The following is a 16,383-nucleotide window of genomic DNA, read 5'->3' as shown; positions in this document are numbered from 1 at the left end:
CGGTGTCCTTTTTATGATTGACAGTTGGGGCTGGTGACATAGCTGTGTGCTCTCTGATGCTGCTAGCAGAGGCATCTGTGTCTCTGTAGCATTGGAGGAGCGCAGGAACACTGAAGTTGACCAGATCTGCTTGCAAACATGCCTTCTGAGGTGGCCGGTAACCTTGGCAATCAGTTGTAGAATACAGAATAGAAAGTTTTTTACAAAACACTTTGCAATTTTACCATTTTAATAAGATGAGACAAGAACTTTACCAAAGGTAACAGTCCCCGATCATTTCCTACCTAAACATGTATTACTACAGCTGTTGACCGAACGCAGGAGCCAAGATGCCTATTGTCTATCCGGGTTATATACTTTGAAAGAACCATCATATTGAGGTGTTTTGAGTGTTATTATGTATTGAGTTAAGTATTTATTTTATTCACTTATATGGCGCCATTAACTCCACAGCGCTTTACAGACATCAGCATCGCTGTCCCCATCAGGGCTCACAATCTACATTCCCTATCAGGGTGTCTTTGTAGTGTGAGAGGAAACTGGAGAACCTGGTGGAAACCCACGCAATCACAGGGAGAACATACAAACTCCTTGCAGATGTTGTCCTTGGTGGGATTTGGCACCAGGACCTAAGAGCTGCAAGGCTGCAGTGATAACCACTGAGCCACTATACAGTGCTAACCACTGAGCCACTGTGCTCCCTAAGTATCAAAATATTGTGCTGATGAGAAAAAAGAAAGAAGGGTAGTTTAGCAAAATGGATCCTTGGCAGGGGCGGACGTAAAATTGGATAATCTGTGCAGCCACAGAGGGGCCCAAGAGGTAAGGGGTCCAATATCCACCTACAAAGAAGGTGGAATTGTACATTATGAGGAGCTAATGGACTGCAAAGGACCTATATACTGTTCTTGCACAGGGGCCTCTTCTGTCTGTGTCTACCAATGATCCTTGGATAAGTTTATATTTCACTACTCTGAAAGAATAAGCCATAGGATAGTCCATCTGACCATTTTATTTGCAAAAGTCTCCTGTATCTCTGGTGGCAAACTCTAGAATCTTTTGAGAACATAGATGTGCCAAAATAGGAACCTTTTCTCTTATATTTGTAGTTCACAAAAAGCCAGGTATGTCCTAAGCAGAAAAAAACTGAAGAACGAGGTGAAATGAGGGGATTTGGGGAAGAGATTTAGCGTTTTAATTTCTATTTTTGCATTTTAGTGTAAGTATAGGTATTGGATAATATCTTGCACTCGCTGAGTATCTTGATCAATAGCTGATTGTATTAGTGCTCAGTCTTGAGATGGTCTGTCTGGTCAGTGCACTTTTAAGGTGGCATCTAGCTGGGAAGGCTCCTCTGCTGGATTCATGCTCAGAGGGATGCTCATCTTGCTTTGGATAAACCCTCCCCTACCCGTGCAAGCTCTTTTTTTTTTACACAATAGGCTCCATGTCTAGTTCTGCTGGGAGGGAGTGAGATGAAATGAATATTACATAAACCATCGCACCTGTGCTGCTGATGCGTCTTATGGACTGGCTACTTCTAGGAGCCTCATTAGTGCCTTCATCACAAGAAGAACTTCTAGGAAAGAAGGCAGAAGCTGCTGTGCAAGCAGGCAGGATGGGATCAGGCTCTGGATACAAGCATGTCTGATCTGGGAGAGCTCCAGCAATGGAGCTGTGGGGGATTTTTGGCTGCTCCCTGATGATTGCGCTTATAGTGGCTGCTGCGCTGTCCAACCTGATGGTGCTGATCTGCTTCCTGGGCTGCGCTGACATCCGAGGACAGGTGCCAGGACTCTTCACCCTCAACCTCACCCTGTGTAACCTGCTGCTCATTGCAATCAACATGCCCCTGACACTGGTGGGAGCTGTCAGGGGTCACCAGCTCGGAGAAGAGGGTCTCTGCAGGGCAGTGGGCTTCTTGGAAACTTTCTTGACCAGTAACTCCATGCTGAGCATGGCAGCCCTAAGCATTGACCGCTGGGTGGCTGTAGTATTCCCTCTGAGCTATCAATCTAAGATGAGGTATAGGGATGCTGCTGTCATCCTCCTTTACTCCTGGATCCACTCATTATCTTTCCCAACTGTAGCCCTGTGTCTGTCCTGGGTGGGCTTCCACCACACCTATGGTTCCTGCACCCTCCTCAACAAGAACCCCGAAGAGGGAGCTTCCTTCTTGGCTTTCATGGTCCTCTTCCACCTGCTGAGCTTCTTTGTGTCTTTCCTGGTGCTATGTGTCACTTACCTGCAGGTGCTGAAGGTCGCTCGTTCCCATTGCAGAAGGATCGATGTTATCACAATGCAAACTCTGGTCCTGCTGGTAGATCTACACCCCAGGTATTACTCACTGCCTGCTTTTATATTGTGCAGTTGGTAATAGAAAAATATAGAACAGATGTCAAGAGTGAAGGATTTCTCCTTATTCCATGTCAAGGTATACAGGAAATAATCTAAGTAGAAAAGATTTGGCAGAACACAATCCTGGATGCATGGACCCAACATGAAATAAAAAAAAGTAGTTATGCATGACAGCATTGTGTCAGGGATACATTGTCTTATATAATAAATGGCTGCTGGGTCAGGGCATAAGAAAACAGGATGAAGATTGGAAGATATAAATAACATTCAGATAAATACATGGGGTTTGCTGATGTTCTGGGTTATGTAAGAGGTGCATGTGGGCTGCATGACATCAGTGGTTAAAACAGTGGAAATACTGCTTGTCAATCACAGAGGATCAGCAGTGTGTGTGTATTATATCTGTGTATGGTGAAACTTCATCTCTAGTTAACTTTACTGAATAATGGATGGTGGGTTTGTGTAAGTAAATGTAGCAGAATATTGATTTGCTGTGAGAATATATGAAAAATAAACTATGGCTACAATAATAGTAATAGCTTAGTATAATTTGTTATATCATATCATTTATCTTTCTATCTATTTATCTATCATTTATCTATCTTTTATCTATCTATAGTTTTATCTATCATCTATCTATTGTTTATCTATCATTTATCTATCTATCTACATGTATCTATGTTTTTTTATTTAATTTATTATTTATTAATTTTTAATTTATGTTTGTATTATTAAATAGATTGTGCTACCAGTTCCTTGAGACTATAATCATCCACAGTGTTTCTTTCTTTCTTTCTTTCTTTCTTTCTTTCTTTCTTTCTTTCTTTCATCTCTCTATATGTTATTATATTGGATGAAAGTTTCAGGAGGCTGCACCCATCATACTTATATATGTTTTTTGGACATACAGTGGTGGCCGAAAGTATTGGCACCCCTGCAATTCTGTCAGATAATACTCAGTTTCTTCCTGAAAATGATTGCAATCACAAATTCTTTGGTATTATTCTCTTCATTTAATTTGCTTGCAAGGAAAAAACACAAAAGAGAATGAAGCAAAAATCAAATCATTGATCATTTCACACAAAACTCCAAAAATGGGCCAGACAAAAGTATTGGCACCCTCAGCCTAATACTCGGTTGCACAACCTTTAGCCAAAATAACTGCGAACAACTGCTTCCGGTAACCATCAATGAGTTTCTTACAATGCTCTGCTGGAATTGTAGACCATTCTTCTTTGGCAAACTGCTCCAGGTCCCTGATATTTGAAGGGTGCCTTCTCCAAACTGCCATTTGAGATCTCTCCACAGGTGTTCTATGGGATTCAGGTCTGGACTCATTGCTGGCCACCTTAGAAGTCTCCAGTGCTTTCTCTAAAACCATTTTATAGTGCTTTTGGAAGTGTGTTTTGGGTCATTGTCCTGCTGGAAGACCCACGACCTCTGAGGGAGACCCAGCTTTCTCACACTGGGCCCTACATTATGCTGCAAAATTTGTTAGTAGTCTTCAGACTTCATAATGTCATGCACACGGTCAAGCAGTCCAGTGCCAGAGGCAGCAAAGCAACCCCAAAACATCAGGGAACCTCCGCCATGTTTGACTGTAGGGACCGTATTCTTTTCTTTGAATGCCTCTTTTTTTTTCTGTACACTCTATGTTGACGCTTTTTCCCAAAAAGCTCTACTTTTGTCTCATCTGACCAGAGAACATTCTTCCAAAACGTTTTATGCTTTCTCAGGTAAGTTTTGGCAAACTCCAGCCTGGCTTTTTTATGTCTCGGGGTAAGAAGTGGGGTCTCCCTGGGTATCCTACCATACAGTCCCTTTTCATTCAGATGCCGACGGATAGTACGGGTTGACACTGTTGTACCCTCGGACTGCAGGGCAGCTTGAACTTGTTTGGATGTGAGTCGAGGTTCTTTATCCACCATCCGCACAATCTTGCGTTGAAATCTCTCGTCAATTTTTCTTTTCCGTCCACATCTAGGGAGGTTAGCCACAGTGCCATGGGCTTTAAACTTCTTGATGACACTGCGCACGGAAGACACAGGAACATTCAGGTCTTTGGAGATGGACTTGTAGCCTTGAGATTGCTCATGCTTCCTCACAATTTGGTTTCTCAAGTCCTCAGACAGTTCTTTGGTCTTCTTTCTTTTCTCCATGCTCAATGTGGTACACACAAGGACACAGGACAGAGGTTGAGTCAACTTTAATCCATGTTAACTGGCTGCAAGTGTGATTTAGTTATTGCCAACACCTGTTAGGTGCCACAGGTAAGTTACAGGAGCTGTTAATTACACGAATTAGAGAAGCATCACATGATTTTTCAAACAGTGCCAATACTTTTGTCCACCCCCTTTTTTAGGTTTGGTGTGGAATTATATCCAATTTGGCTTTAGGACAATTCTTTTTGTGTTTTTTCATTGAAGACAAATTAAATGAAGATAATAATACCAAAGAATTTGTGACTGCAATCATTTTCAGGAAGAAACTGAGTATTATCTGACAGAATTGCAGGGGTGCCAATACTTTTGGCCACCACTGTACTCATAAGCTGAAATGAGAAACAAAAATATTTGCATATTACCTGTAAAGGGGTTTTTCCTTCTCCGAACACCTGACATAGGAGGAAATGGTAATTTGGAATGGCAGAACTGGTCCTGACCACAGGATGATTTTAAATCACATTTAGTACAAGAGAATTGTGATGTTTTATATAAACTTAAAATATTTTCTATCATCATGCACATGATTCTCACCTCATCCTTTTAGGTCCATCCAGTTCTAGCATTCCCATATTTTTGCACCTTGAACCCACTCTGCCACTTTTGTGTTTTACTTTTCCATATAGTTGACAGAAATAAGTAGTATATCAAGTTCTCCTATATTAAGCATTAGACCCTTTCTAAATGGGAGATGCTATCTGAAATTTAATTTTACTCTCTGATTTGGGACCATGAAAAGAACTTTGCTAAACTCTGTATTTCTTTGATAAAGGCCAAGTTTAAATAATTTAGTTTTGCTTCTTCTCTTTTGCTCTAGAAAAGCTTCTCTTACTGACTGTTGTTTTCTCTTAGTGTGAGACAAAGATGCCTGGAGGAACAGAAGAGGAGGAGGCAACGAGCAACCAAAAAAATCATCACATTCAGAGGAACATTCCTGCTTTGCTTCACTCCATATGTAATAACCAGGTAAATGTGAAAAGCAAATCCACTGCCCCAAGAGATTCTTCATTTTATTATTAACCATGATAAATACTGCAGTGGGGGCTGTCCAGTTTAGTAAATCTGTTATCACATAAATTAGTAGACAATTCTGGGAAGATTGAGGGGGTCCCCAATTCTGGAGCTTTATTGATTAGCATCTCTAACTGTAGAGGACCCAGCATGTTCTTGCCAGTGGTGTAAATAGAGTCTGACGAGCCTCAGTGCAAAATTCGGACAAGGGCCCTCCACCTGCATGTTGGTCAAATGTATGGGCCCTTGTAGCATTCTAGATCCTCTAAAGACATGAGTTTTCACCCCCATGTAATAATGTCTCCCATCCTGGCCCCTTCCTGGGCCCTTTATTTAATACGGTCCCCATCTTGGGCACCTTGTTCCTATAATAATTTTCTCCATCCTGGGCAACCTTCAGTAATAATCTCCCATTCTGGCCCCATTCAGTAATAATGCACCCCCCCCCCATCCTAGGCCCTTCCAGTAATTATGTCCCCCATCCTGGACCCCATCCTATAACAATGTCCCTCTTCATGGGCCCCCTTCCTTGGAAAATATCCCCCATCCTGGTATAGTGTTTCCCATCCTGATACAATGCCCCCATTGAGGGCCCCTTCCTGGCATAATGCCCTCCCGTCCTGGTATAATGCCCCCATCCAGAGCCCCTTCCTGGTATAATGCCCCCCATCCTGGGCCCCTTCCTGGTATAATGCCCCCCATCCTGGTATAATGCCCCCCATCCTGGGCTCCTTCCTTATATAATGCCCCCCATTCGGGGCCCGATACTGGTATAATGCATTCTTCTCCTTGTAATTTTAATAAAAAAAAAAAGATTATTCTTACCTCCCCTCACTCCCATGATGTATGGCATCCTCCTTTATAGTCAGTACGGAAGCTGGCAGCTGACTTCAGCATGACGGCACGAGCAGCCCATGACGTCACTGCCATTCGCCGCCCGTCACTGGCAAGCCGACGAATGTTGCTGGCCTCTGATTGGCCAGCAGGATGTATTGCAGTGCAGGGAGCCGGCAAGTCTCAGCAAAGCAATGCAATTCAGCTGAATCTGCATCCGATGACACACATCCAAGTGAAATTTGCGCTGGTGTCGGTAAGCCCCCCTTCACTGGCAGGCCCGTTTGTGATCGCACCCTCTGCGATCCTCGATAGTTACACCCCTGGTTCTTGCATTACACAGACAGCAAATTTATTTTATTGGTAACTGTGCGGGGTTCTGATTTTGGAAAAATTCCAATTACATGGCTACAGCTTGTATTAAAAACCAAAGAAACAGAGCTTTGCTTGACCACCCCAGGTTAAATGCTTAGTCTCTGTATCTATTTTTATCTGCAGCAGTGATGTCACTTCAGCATTACTGCAGCCAATCAGTGAGCTCAGTGGCTCTAAGTGGCCCGTTAATTTTGGCAGAGCCGCTAAGCTCACTGATTTGCTACAGCGCTGTTGACAGCAGACAATATCAGACACCAGGAGCAGCAGAGCAGACTCAATGCTGAACCTAGGGAGGAAGAGTAAAGCACAGGGTTTTTTTTAATACAAACTATAACCTGTTGATAGGGGTTTTGCAAACCCACAATCCTACATCATCCACACATGTCCCCCAATTGCACCCTCTTGTGCAGCTGTACTTCACTCTGCACTTCTGAGGGCAGAGCAAAGTACTATAGTACACATGCGCCGGCTTTATCTCCAGTCATCAGTGCTCTTTGGCCTCCCCAGTGCACCGGCTTTACCTCCAGTCATCTGTGCTATTTGGCCTCTCTAGTGCGCTGTCTTTACCTCCAGTCATCAGCACTCTTTGGCCTCCCCAGTGTGCCGGCTTTACCTTTAGTCACCAGCACTCTTTGGCTTCCCCGATGCCCCGGCTTTACCTCCAGTCATCAGTGCTCTTTGGCCTCCCCGGTGCGCCGGCTTTACCTTCAGTCATCAGCACTCTTTGGCCTCCCCAATGCCCCGGCTTTACCTCCAGTCATCAGCACTCTTTGGCCTCCCCAGTGTGCCGGCTTTACCTTCAGTCATCAGCACTCTTTGGCCTCCCCGATGCCCCGGCTTTACCTCCAGTCATCAGTGCTCCTTGGCCTCCCCGGTGCGCCGGCTTTAACTTCAGTCATCAGCACTCTTTGGCCTCCCCGATGCCCCGGCTTTACCTCCAGTCATCAGCACTCTTTGGCCTCCCCAGTGTGCCGGCTTTACCTTCAGTCATCAGCACTCTTTGGCCTCCCCGATGCCCCGGCTTTACCTCCAGTCATCAGTGCTCCTTGGCCTCCCCGGTGCGCCGGCTTTAACTTCAGTCACCAGCACTCTTTGGCCTCCCCGATGCCCCGGCTTTACCTCCAGTCATCAGCGCTCTTTGGCCTCCCCGGTGCGCCGGCTTTACCTTCAGTCATCAGCACTCTTTGGCCTCCCCGATGCCCTGGCTTTACTTCCAGTCATCAGCGCTCTTTGGTCTCCCCGTGCACCAACTTTACCTCCAGTCATCAGTACTCTTTGGCCTCCCCGGTGTGCTGGCTTTACCTCGAGTCACCAGCACTCTTTGGCCTCCCCAGTGGGCCGGATTTACCTCCAGTCATCAGTGCTATTTGGCCTCCCCGGTGCACCGGTTTTATCTCTAGTCATCAGCGCTTTTTGGCCTCCCCGATGTGCTGGCTTTACCTCCAGTCATCAGTGCTCTTTGGTCTCCATAGTTAGCCGGTTTTATCTCTAGTCATCAGGGCTCTTTGGCCTCCCCAATGTGCCAGCTCTACCTCCAGTCATCAGCAGTCTTTGGCCTCCCCGGTGCGCCGGCTTTACCTCAAGTCATCAGCACTCTTTGGCCTTCCAGACGCGCCTGCTTTACCTCCAGTCATCAATGCTCTTTGGCCTCCCCGGTGGGCCAGCTTTACCTCCATTCATCAGAGCTATTTGGCTTCCTTGGTGCCTCAGCTTTACCTCCAGTCATAAGAGCTATTTGACCTCCCCGGTGTGCCAGCTTTACCTCCAGTCATCATCACTCTTTGTCCTCCCCAATGCGCTGGCTTTACCTCCAATCATCAGCACTCTTTGGCCTCCCCAGTGCGTCGGCTTTACCTCCGGTCATCAGTGCTATTTTGCCTCCCCGGTGCGCAAATTTTACCTCCAATCATCAATGCTCTTTGGCCTCCCCGGTGCGAAGGCTTTACCTCCTGTCATCAGCGCTCTTTGGCCTCCCCGGTGAGCCGGCTTTACCTCCAGTCATCAGTGCTCTTTGGCCTCCCTGGTGTGACGGCTTTACCTCTAGTCATCAGCGCTCTTTGGCCTCCCTGGTGGGCCGGCTTTACCGCCATTCATTAGTGCTCTTTGGCCTCCTCAGTGCGCCGCCTTTACTTCCAGTCATCAGCACTCTTTGGCCTCCCTGGTGCGCTGGTTTTACCTCCAGTCATCAATGCTCTTTGGCCTCCCTGGTGTGCCGGCTTTACCTCCAGTCATCAGCACTCTTTGGCCTTACCTAAAGTCATCAGCACTATTTGGCCTCTCCGGTGCGCCAGCTTTACCTCCAGTCATCACCGCTGTTTGGCCTCCCCGGTGGGCCAGCTTTACCTCCAATCATCAGCACTCTTTGGCCTCCCCAATGCGCCGGCTTTACCTCCAGTCATCAGTGGTATTTGGCCTCCCTGGTGCTCCCACTATACCTCCAGTCATCAGTGCTATTTCGCCTCCCCGGTGTGCCAGCTTTACCTCCAGTCACCATCACTCTTTGACCTCCCCGATGCGCTGGCTTTACCTCCAATCATCAGCACTCTTTGGCCTCCCCAATGCGCTGGCTTTACCTCCAGTCATCAGTGCTATTTGGCCTCCCTGGTGCGCCAACTTTACATCCAGTCATCAATGTTCTTTGGCCTCCCTGGTGCGCCGGCTTTACCTCCAGTCATTAGTGCTCTTTGGCCTCCCTCGTGCGCCGGATTTACCTCCAGCCATCAGCACTCTTTTGCCTCCCCGGTGAGCCGGCTTTACCTTCTGTCATCAGCGCTCTTTGGCCTCCCCGATGCCCCGGCTTTAAACTCCAGTCATCAGTGCTCTTTGGCCTCCCCAGTGTGCCGGCTTTACCTTCTGTCATCAGCGCTCTTTGGCGTCCCCGATGCCCCGGCTTTAAACTCCAGTCATCAGCGCTCTTTGGCCTCCCTCGTGTGCCGTCTTTACCTCCTGTTATCAGTGCTCTTTGGCCTCCTCAGTGCACCGGCTTTACCTCCAGTCATCAGCATTCTTTGGCCTCCCTGGTGCGCCGGCTTTACCTCCAGTCATCAATGATCTTTGGCCTCACTGGTGTGCCAACTTTACTTCCAGTCATCAATGATCTTCTTGGCCTCCCCGGTGCACCGGCTTTACCTCCAGTCATCAGTGCTCTTTGGCCTCCCTGGTGCGCCGGCCTTACCTCCAGTCACCAGCACTCTTTGGCCTCCCCAGTGGGCTGGCTTTACCTCCAGTCATCTGTGCTATTTGGCCTCCCCGGTGCACCGACTTTATCTCCAGTCATCAGCGCTTTTTGGCCTCCCCGATGTGCTGGCTTTACCTCCAGTCATCAGTGCTCTTTGGTCTCCATATTGAGCCGGTTTTACCTCCAGTCATCAGGGCTCTTTGGCCTCCCCAATGCGCCAGCTTTACCTCCAGCCATCAGCACACTTTGGCCTCCCCGGTGAGCCGGCTTTACCTTCTGTCATCAGCGCTCTTTGGCCTCCCCGATGCCCCGGCTTTAAACTCCAGTCATCAGTGCTCTTTGGCCTCCCCAGTGTGCCGGCTTTACCTTCTGTCATCAGCGCTCTTTGGAGTCCCCGATGCCCCGGCTCTAAACTCCAGTCATCAGCGCTCTTTGGCCTCCCTCGTGTGCCGGCTTTACCTCCAGTCATCAGTGCTCTTTGGCCTCCCTGATGCGCCGGCTTTACCTCCAGTCATCAATGCTCTTTGGCCTCCCCAGTGCGCCGGCTTTACCTCCAGTCATCAGTGCTATATGGCCTCCCCGGTGTGTAAATTTTACCTCCAATCATCAATGCTCTTTGGCCTCCCTGGTGCGCCTGCTTTACCTCCAGTCATCAGTCCTCTTTGTCCTCCCTGGTGTGCCGGCTTTACCTCCAGTCATCAATGCTCTTTGTCCTCCCTGGTGTGCCGGCTTTACCTCCAGTCATCAGCGCTCTTTGGCCTCTCCGATGAGCCGGCTTTACCTCCAGTCATCAGTGCTCTTTGGCCTCCCCGGTGCGCCAGTTTTACCTCCAGTCATCAGCGCTCTTTGGCCTCCCTGGTGAGCCGGCTTTACCTCTAGTCATCAGTGCTTTTTGGCCTCCCGGGTGTGCCAGTTTTACCTTCAGTCATCAGCGCACTTTGGCCTCCCCGATGCCCTGGCTTTACCTCCAGTCATCAGCGCTCTTTGGCCTCCCTGGTGTGCCGGCTTTACCTCCAGTCATCAGTGCACTTTGGCCTCCTCAGTGCGTCGGCTTTACCTCCAGTCATCAGAACTCTTTGGCCTCCCTGGTGCGCCGGTTTTACCTCCAGTCATCAATGGTCTTTGGCCTCTCCGATGCCCCGGCTTCACCTTCAGTCATCAGCGCTCTTTGGCCTCCCTGGTTTGCCGGCTTTACCTCCAGTTATCAGCACTCTTTGGCCTCCCCGGTGCACCGCCTTTACCTCCAGTCATCAGTGCTATTTGGCCTCCCAGGTGTGCCAGCTTTACCTCCAGTCATCATTACTCTTTGGCCCCCCCTGATGCGCTGGATTTTCCTCCAATCATCAGCACTCTTTGGCCTCCCCAATGCTCCGGCTTTACCTCCAGTCATCAGAGCTATTTGGCCTCCCCTGTGAGCCGGCTTTACCTCCAATCATCAGTGCTCTTTGGCCTCCCCGAGGAGCCGGCTTTACCTCCAGTCATCAGCGCTCTTTGGCCGCCCCGATGCCCCGGCTTTACCTCCAGTCATCAGCACTCTTTGGCCTCCCTCGTGTGCTGGCTTTACCTCCAGTCATCAGTGCCCTTTGGCCTCCTCAGTGTGCCGGCTTTACCTCCAGTCATCAGCACTCTTTGGCTTCCCTGGTGCACCGGCTTTACCTCCAGTCATCAATGCTCTTTGGCCTCACCGGTGTGCCAACTTTACTTCCAGTCATCAGTGCTCTTCTTGGCCTCCCCGGTGCACCAGCTTTACCTCCAGTCATCATTGCTCTTTGGCCTACCTGGTATACCGGCTTTATCTCCAGTCATCAGCGCTCTTTGGCCTCCCCGGTGAACCAGCTTTACCTCCAGTCATCAGTGCTCTTTGGCCTCCCCATTGTGCTGGCTTTACCTTCAGTCATCAGCGCGCTTTAGCCTCCCCGATGCCCCAGCTTTACCTCCAGTCATCAGTGCTCTTTGGCCTCCCCAGTGTGCCGGCTTTATCTCCAGTCATCAGAGCTCTTTGGCCTCCCCAATGCGCCAGCTTTACCAGCAGTCATAAGCACTCTTTGGCCTCCCTGGTGTGCCAGCTTTACCTTGAGTCATCAATGCTCTTTGGCCTCACCGGTGCGCCGGCTTTTCCTCCAGTCATCAGTGCTATTTGGCCTCCTCGGTGCCCCGGCTTTTACATCCAGCCATCAGTGCTATTTGGCCTCCCCGGTGTACCGGCTTTACCTGCAGTCATCAGCGCTCTTTGGCCGCCCCGATGCCCCGTCTTTACCTCCAGTCATCAGCACTCTTTGGCCTCCCTCGTGTGCTGGCTTTACCTCCAGTCATCAGTGCCCTTTGGCCTCCTCAGTGTGCTGGCTTTACCTCCAGTCATCAGCACTCTTTGGCCTCCCTGGTGCACTGGCTTTACCTCCAGTCATCAATGCTCTTTGGCCTCACCGGTGTGCCAACTTTACTTCCAGTCATCAGTGCTCTTCTTGGCCTCCCCGGTGCACCAGCTTTACCTCCAGTCATCAGTGCTTTTTGGCCTCCCTGGTATACCGGCTTTACCTCCAGTCATCAGCGCTCTTTGGCCTCCCCGGTGAGCCAGCTTTACCTCCAGTCATCAGTGCTCTTTGGCCTCCCCATTGTGCCGGCTTTACCTTCTGTCATCAGCGCTCTTTGGCCTCCCCGATGCCCCAGCTTTACCTTCTGTCATCAGCGCTCTTTGGCCTCCCTGTTGTGCCGGCTTTACCTCCAGTCATCAGTGCTCTTTGGCCTCCCCAGTGTGCCGGCTTTACCTCCAGTCATCAGCGCTCTTTGGCCTCCCCAATGCGCCAGCTTTACCTGCAGTCATCAGCACTCTTTGGCCTCCCTGGTGTGCCAGCTTTACCTTGAGTCATCAATGCTCTTTGGCCTCACCGGTGCGCCGGCATTACCTCCTGTCATCAGTGCTATTTGGCCTCCTCAGTGCCCCAGCTTTTACACCCAGTCATCAGTGCTATTTGGCCTCCCCGGTGTGCCGACTTTACCTCCAGTCATCAGCACTCTTTGGCCTCCCCGATGCGCCAACTTTACCTCCAGTCATCAGCACTCTTTGGCCTCCCCGGTGCGCCGGCTTTACCTCCAGTCACCAGTGCTATTTGGCCTCCCCGATGAGCCAACTTTACTTCTAGTCATCAGTGCTCTTTGGCCTCTCCAGTGCATCGGTTTTACCTCCAGTCATCAGTGCTCTTTGGCCTGCCTGTTGCGCCGGCTTTACCTCCAGTCATCAGTGCTCTTTGGCCTGCCTGATGCGCCGGTTTTACCTCCAGTCATCAGCGCTATTTGGCCTCCCCGGTGTGCTGGCTTTTCCTCTAGTCATTAGCGCTTTTTGGCCTCCCCGGTGCATGCACACTATAGCACTTTGCTCTTCCTTCAACAGGGCATAGCAAAGTACGCCTGCGCAGATGCACGATTGGGGAACACTACATGGATGATGTAGAATGAGACATCCATATGAAGCAAGCAGGAGGATGGTGATTGCAGGGATAAAAGTTATTTTTTGAGCTATACAGGGAGGGTTGGGGACTTACATTCTGGCAAGATGTGATAAAAGAGGCATTAAAGCTGGTGGGCGTAGTTCATATTGGGTAAACCTGGTGACAGGTTCCCTTTAAAAAAAAAGATAAATTCTGGCTGCCTGCAGACACCACTAGAGGGAGCTTAGGATATTTTTGCTTACTGTTTTTACATTGTTTTTCCAAGAGCTTCATTTTATTGTTATTAACCTGATAAACACTGCAGTGGGAGTTGACCAGTTTAGTAAACCGGTTTTTAAATAAATTGATAGAGAATTCTGGAAAGAAATTGAGGGGTTCACCATTTATGGACCCTAGTTTATTAGCCAATGGAGAGCAGCTACAAATGCATCTGTAACTGTGGAGAATCCAGCATGTTCTTGCACTACACAGACAGCATATTTATTTTATTGGCAACTGTGTAGTACTGAATTCCCCCTGTGGTGGCGCTGCAGGACAAGTGGACGCTTACTGCCAGCTTTGTCATAGATTACAGCTGATCACTGAGGGACATAACATGAACTTAAATGGAATCTGTCACAAAGTTTTTGTAACCTTATCTAAGAGCAGCATAATGTAGAGACGAGACCCTGATTACAGAAATGTATCACTTACTGGTCTGCCTGCTGTAGTTCTGATAAAATCACTATTTTATCAGCAGATTATAACCAGAGGACTAGTAAACTTGCTGCCATGTAGTCCTCCATATTCATGAGCTCTGTATAACCCCGCCTTTACCACTGATTGGCAGCTTTCTGCCTATGAACAGTGTACACAGAAAGTAGTTAATTAGTGGTATAAATGGGTTATTCAGAGAACTGGTAGAACTGCAGCAGATTTTATAAAAACTGAGGCAAGCAGCCCAATAAGTGATACATCACTGGAGTCAGGGTCTCTGCCTCTACATCAGGCTGCTCTCAGATTATATAGCAAAAACTTGCTGGCAGATTCCCTATAATAATACAGTATGCGCTTCAGCTCCCCCTAGTGGTGGCTACAGGTAGCCAAAATTATATTGCTTAGTTCTATGTTAATGCAGTGAATTTGACGCTGTGTGTCAGTAAAAATGGAGCTCCAATCACTATATTATTAGATTAGGAAATTAATCAGCATGGGAAGTAGGGCTTAACATTATCAAGACTTCAAAAGATGGACATTCACTTTAAAAGTAGTATGGACATAGATACACATTTTGCACATACAGTATGTTTTATAAGAATAAGTCATTAAATTGATCTATTGAATTAAATGACCTCATTGATTGCATCTGCATAGTGTTAGTCCAAGGGGTTGGGTGGAGGCTTGGAAAAAAACTTGACAAAAACTTGCTGTGTGTATGATTGCTACATTGAGTAAATCAAAAATCAGTTTAGAATCCCTGCAAATGAGCAGGTAATACTACTTTATTAATTGCTACATGGTGGGATTTTTGATCCCTCTAGGTCAAAGTTATGAATCACTTGTTGTCCAGGGTAGAATATAGATGGCCGTATATTTCCATTTCTTTGGCCACTTTTGGAAAAAAATGCAATGTTACCTGCCTGCCAATCAAATGGATTCCACCAGGGTAATATCCACTCCTGGCAGGGTTTTCAGATTTAGGTAATAGGAGGGAATGTCCTAAGCAGGATTTAACATTTGAATGACTTTTAAATGAAGTTTAAAAAACTTTTTTTAAGTTTAGTGTCTTTGGTTATAATAACTGTATCTACTGTATCCATGTGTTTTGTTCACTCTTAGGTTGGTTGAGATCTCCTCTTCCACCACCATCAGCGCTCAGTGGGGTATCTTCAGCCGGTATTTCGCCTACAGCAAAGCTTTGTCAGATCCATTTGTATACTGCCTGACAAGGAACCAATATAAGAACTGTTGTCGGGACATGGTCAACAAACTGCTGAAACGTAGTTCTGGCAACTCTGTGCAAAGGGCCAATTCTTATATGGGAAACATGGTACCAAATTCTGGCAACTCTGTGCAAAGGGCCAATTCTTATATGGGAAACATGGTACCAAATTCTGGCAACTCTGTGCAAAGGGCCAATTCTTATATGGGAAACATGGTACCAACAACCTCTGGATAACGACACAAAAAACTATGAAAAACCAAAATCAGCCGGGACCAATATCTATCTACAGATATGAGATCTGTTACAAAGAAAGGACGGCTTCTGATGTCTACCTGCCGTCATTTATTGCCTTAACTTATTACGAGGGTTTCGCCCTTAAAGCCTCGAGATGGCTCTTAATAATAAAGAGTTGCCTGAATCCCATTTCCGGAGATCTCTACAATTCCAGCTTAAAACTAATTTCTAAGTCAAAAAGTGAAAAAATAATAACAATTTGCAGGACAAAATTGCATAAAAATGGCTAACTGGACATCGGTCACCAGAAGGGCGGCGCACCGTCAAGAGATGTGATTGCCCAGTCGTGGATATGATGATCGTTTTGACAATCATGTGTATAAATTGATGTCACATATCTGAAATATGTGTCATTATAAATTTTAATATCGAAACTTCAACTTATCAATGGAAAATATAAATATTTCACTTTTTTTTTTAAAGTAAAATATTAAAAATATTTGTCTGAAACTAAACCTGTCCCCTATAAACAAGGCAGGAAGCTTACTGAATTTTTGTGCAGGATAACTAAGATAATACCTTTATATTTAAAGAATATGGAGTCTTTGGGAAAGTTTTTTTCTCTTATATTGGGCTCAATACATTTTTGCATTTGGGTTTCATTTAAAATTTTGCCTTTTGCTGCATTATGTTGTGCCATCTATTGCCTGCTTCAAAATGAGTTAACTGAGCATCTATCAGTGAGCGCCTTCTAATGGAGAGTTTGTAACTCTTCTGTCTGTTTTTTTTAACTCCTCTGTT

The 16,383-nt window shown here is 47.2% G+C and overlaps 1 protein-coding gene across 1 annotated transcript; it reads left to right on the top strand.

Annotated features, from left to right (window-relative positions):
* Positions 1–1,324: 1,324 nt before the first annotated feature.
* GPR26 (G protein-coupled receptor 26) lies at positions 1,325–16,097 on the top strand. The gene is made up of 3 exons (XM_073681350.1): positions 1,325–2,337; positions 5,433–5,546; positions 15,243–16,097. The coding sequence occupies exons 1-3, from the start codon at positions 1,670–1,672 to the stop codon at positions 15,580–15,582; spliced, it is 1,122 nt and encodes a 373-aa protein (XP_073537451.1). The 5' UTR covers positions 1,325–1,669; the 3' UTR covers positions 15,583–16,097.
* Positions 16,098–16,383: the final 286 nt, after the last annotated feature.

Source organism: Phyllobates terribilis, unplaced genomic scaffold (genome assembly GCF_046119375.1).
Source record: "Phyllobates terribilis strain yellow unplaced genomic scaffold, ASM4611937v1 Scaffold_5__5_contigs__length_657084704, whole genome shotgun sequence".
Classification (NCBI taxonomy): Eukaryota; Metazoa; Chordata; class Amphibia; order Anura; family Dendrobatidae; genus Phyllobates; species Phyllobates terribilis.
The sequence above is the reverse complement of the archived record's forward strand: the minus strand, read 5'-3'. Positions and strand labels throughout refer to the sequence as shown.

Coding starts and splice junctions, on each gene's coding strand:
- GPR26 (XM_073681350.1), top strand. CDS start 1,670: ATGGAGCTGTGGGGGATTTTTGGCTGCTCCCTGATGATTGCGCTTATA. Junction 2,338..5,432: donor CTGGTAGATCTACACCCCAG/GTATTACTCACT, acceptor GTTTTCTCTTAG/TGTGAGACAAAGATGCCTGG. Junction 5,547..15,242: donor ACTCCATATGTAATAACCAG/GTAAATGTGAAA, acceptor GTTCACTCTTAG/GTTGGTTGAGATCTCCTCTT.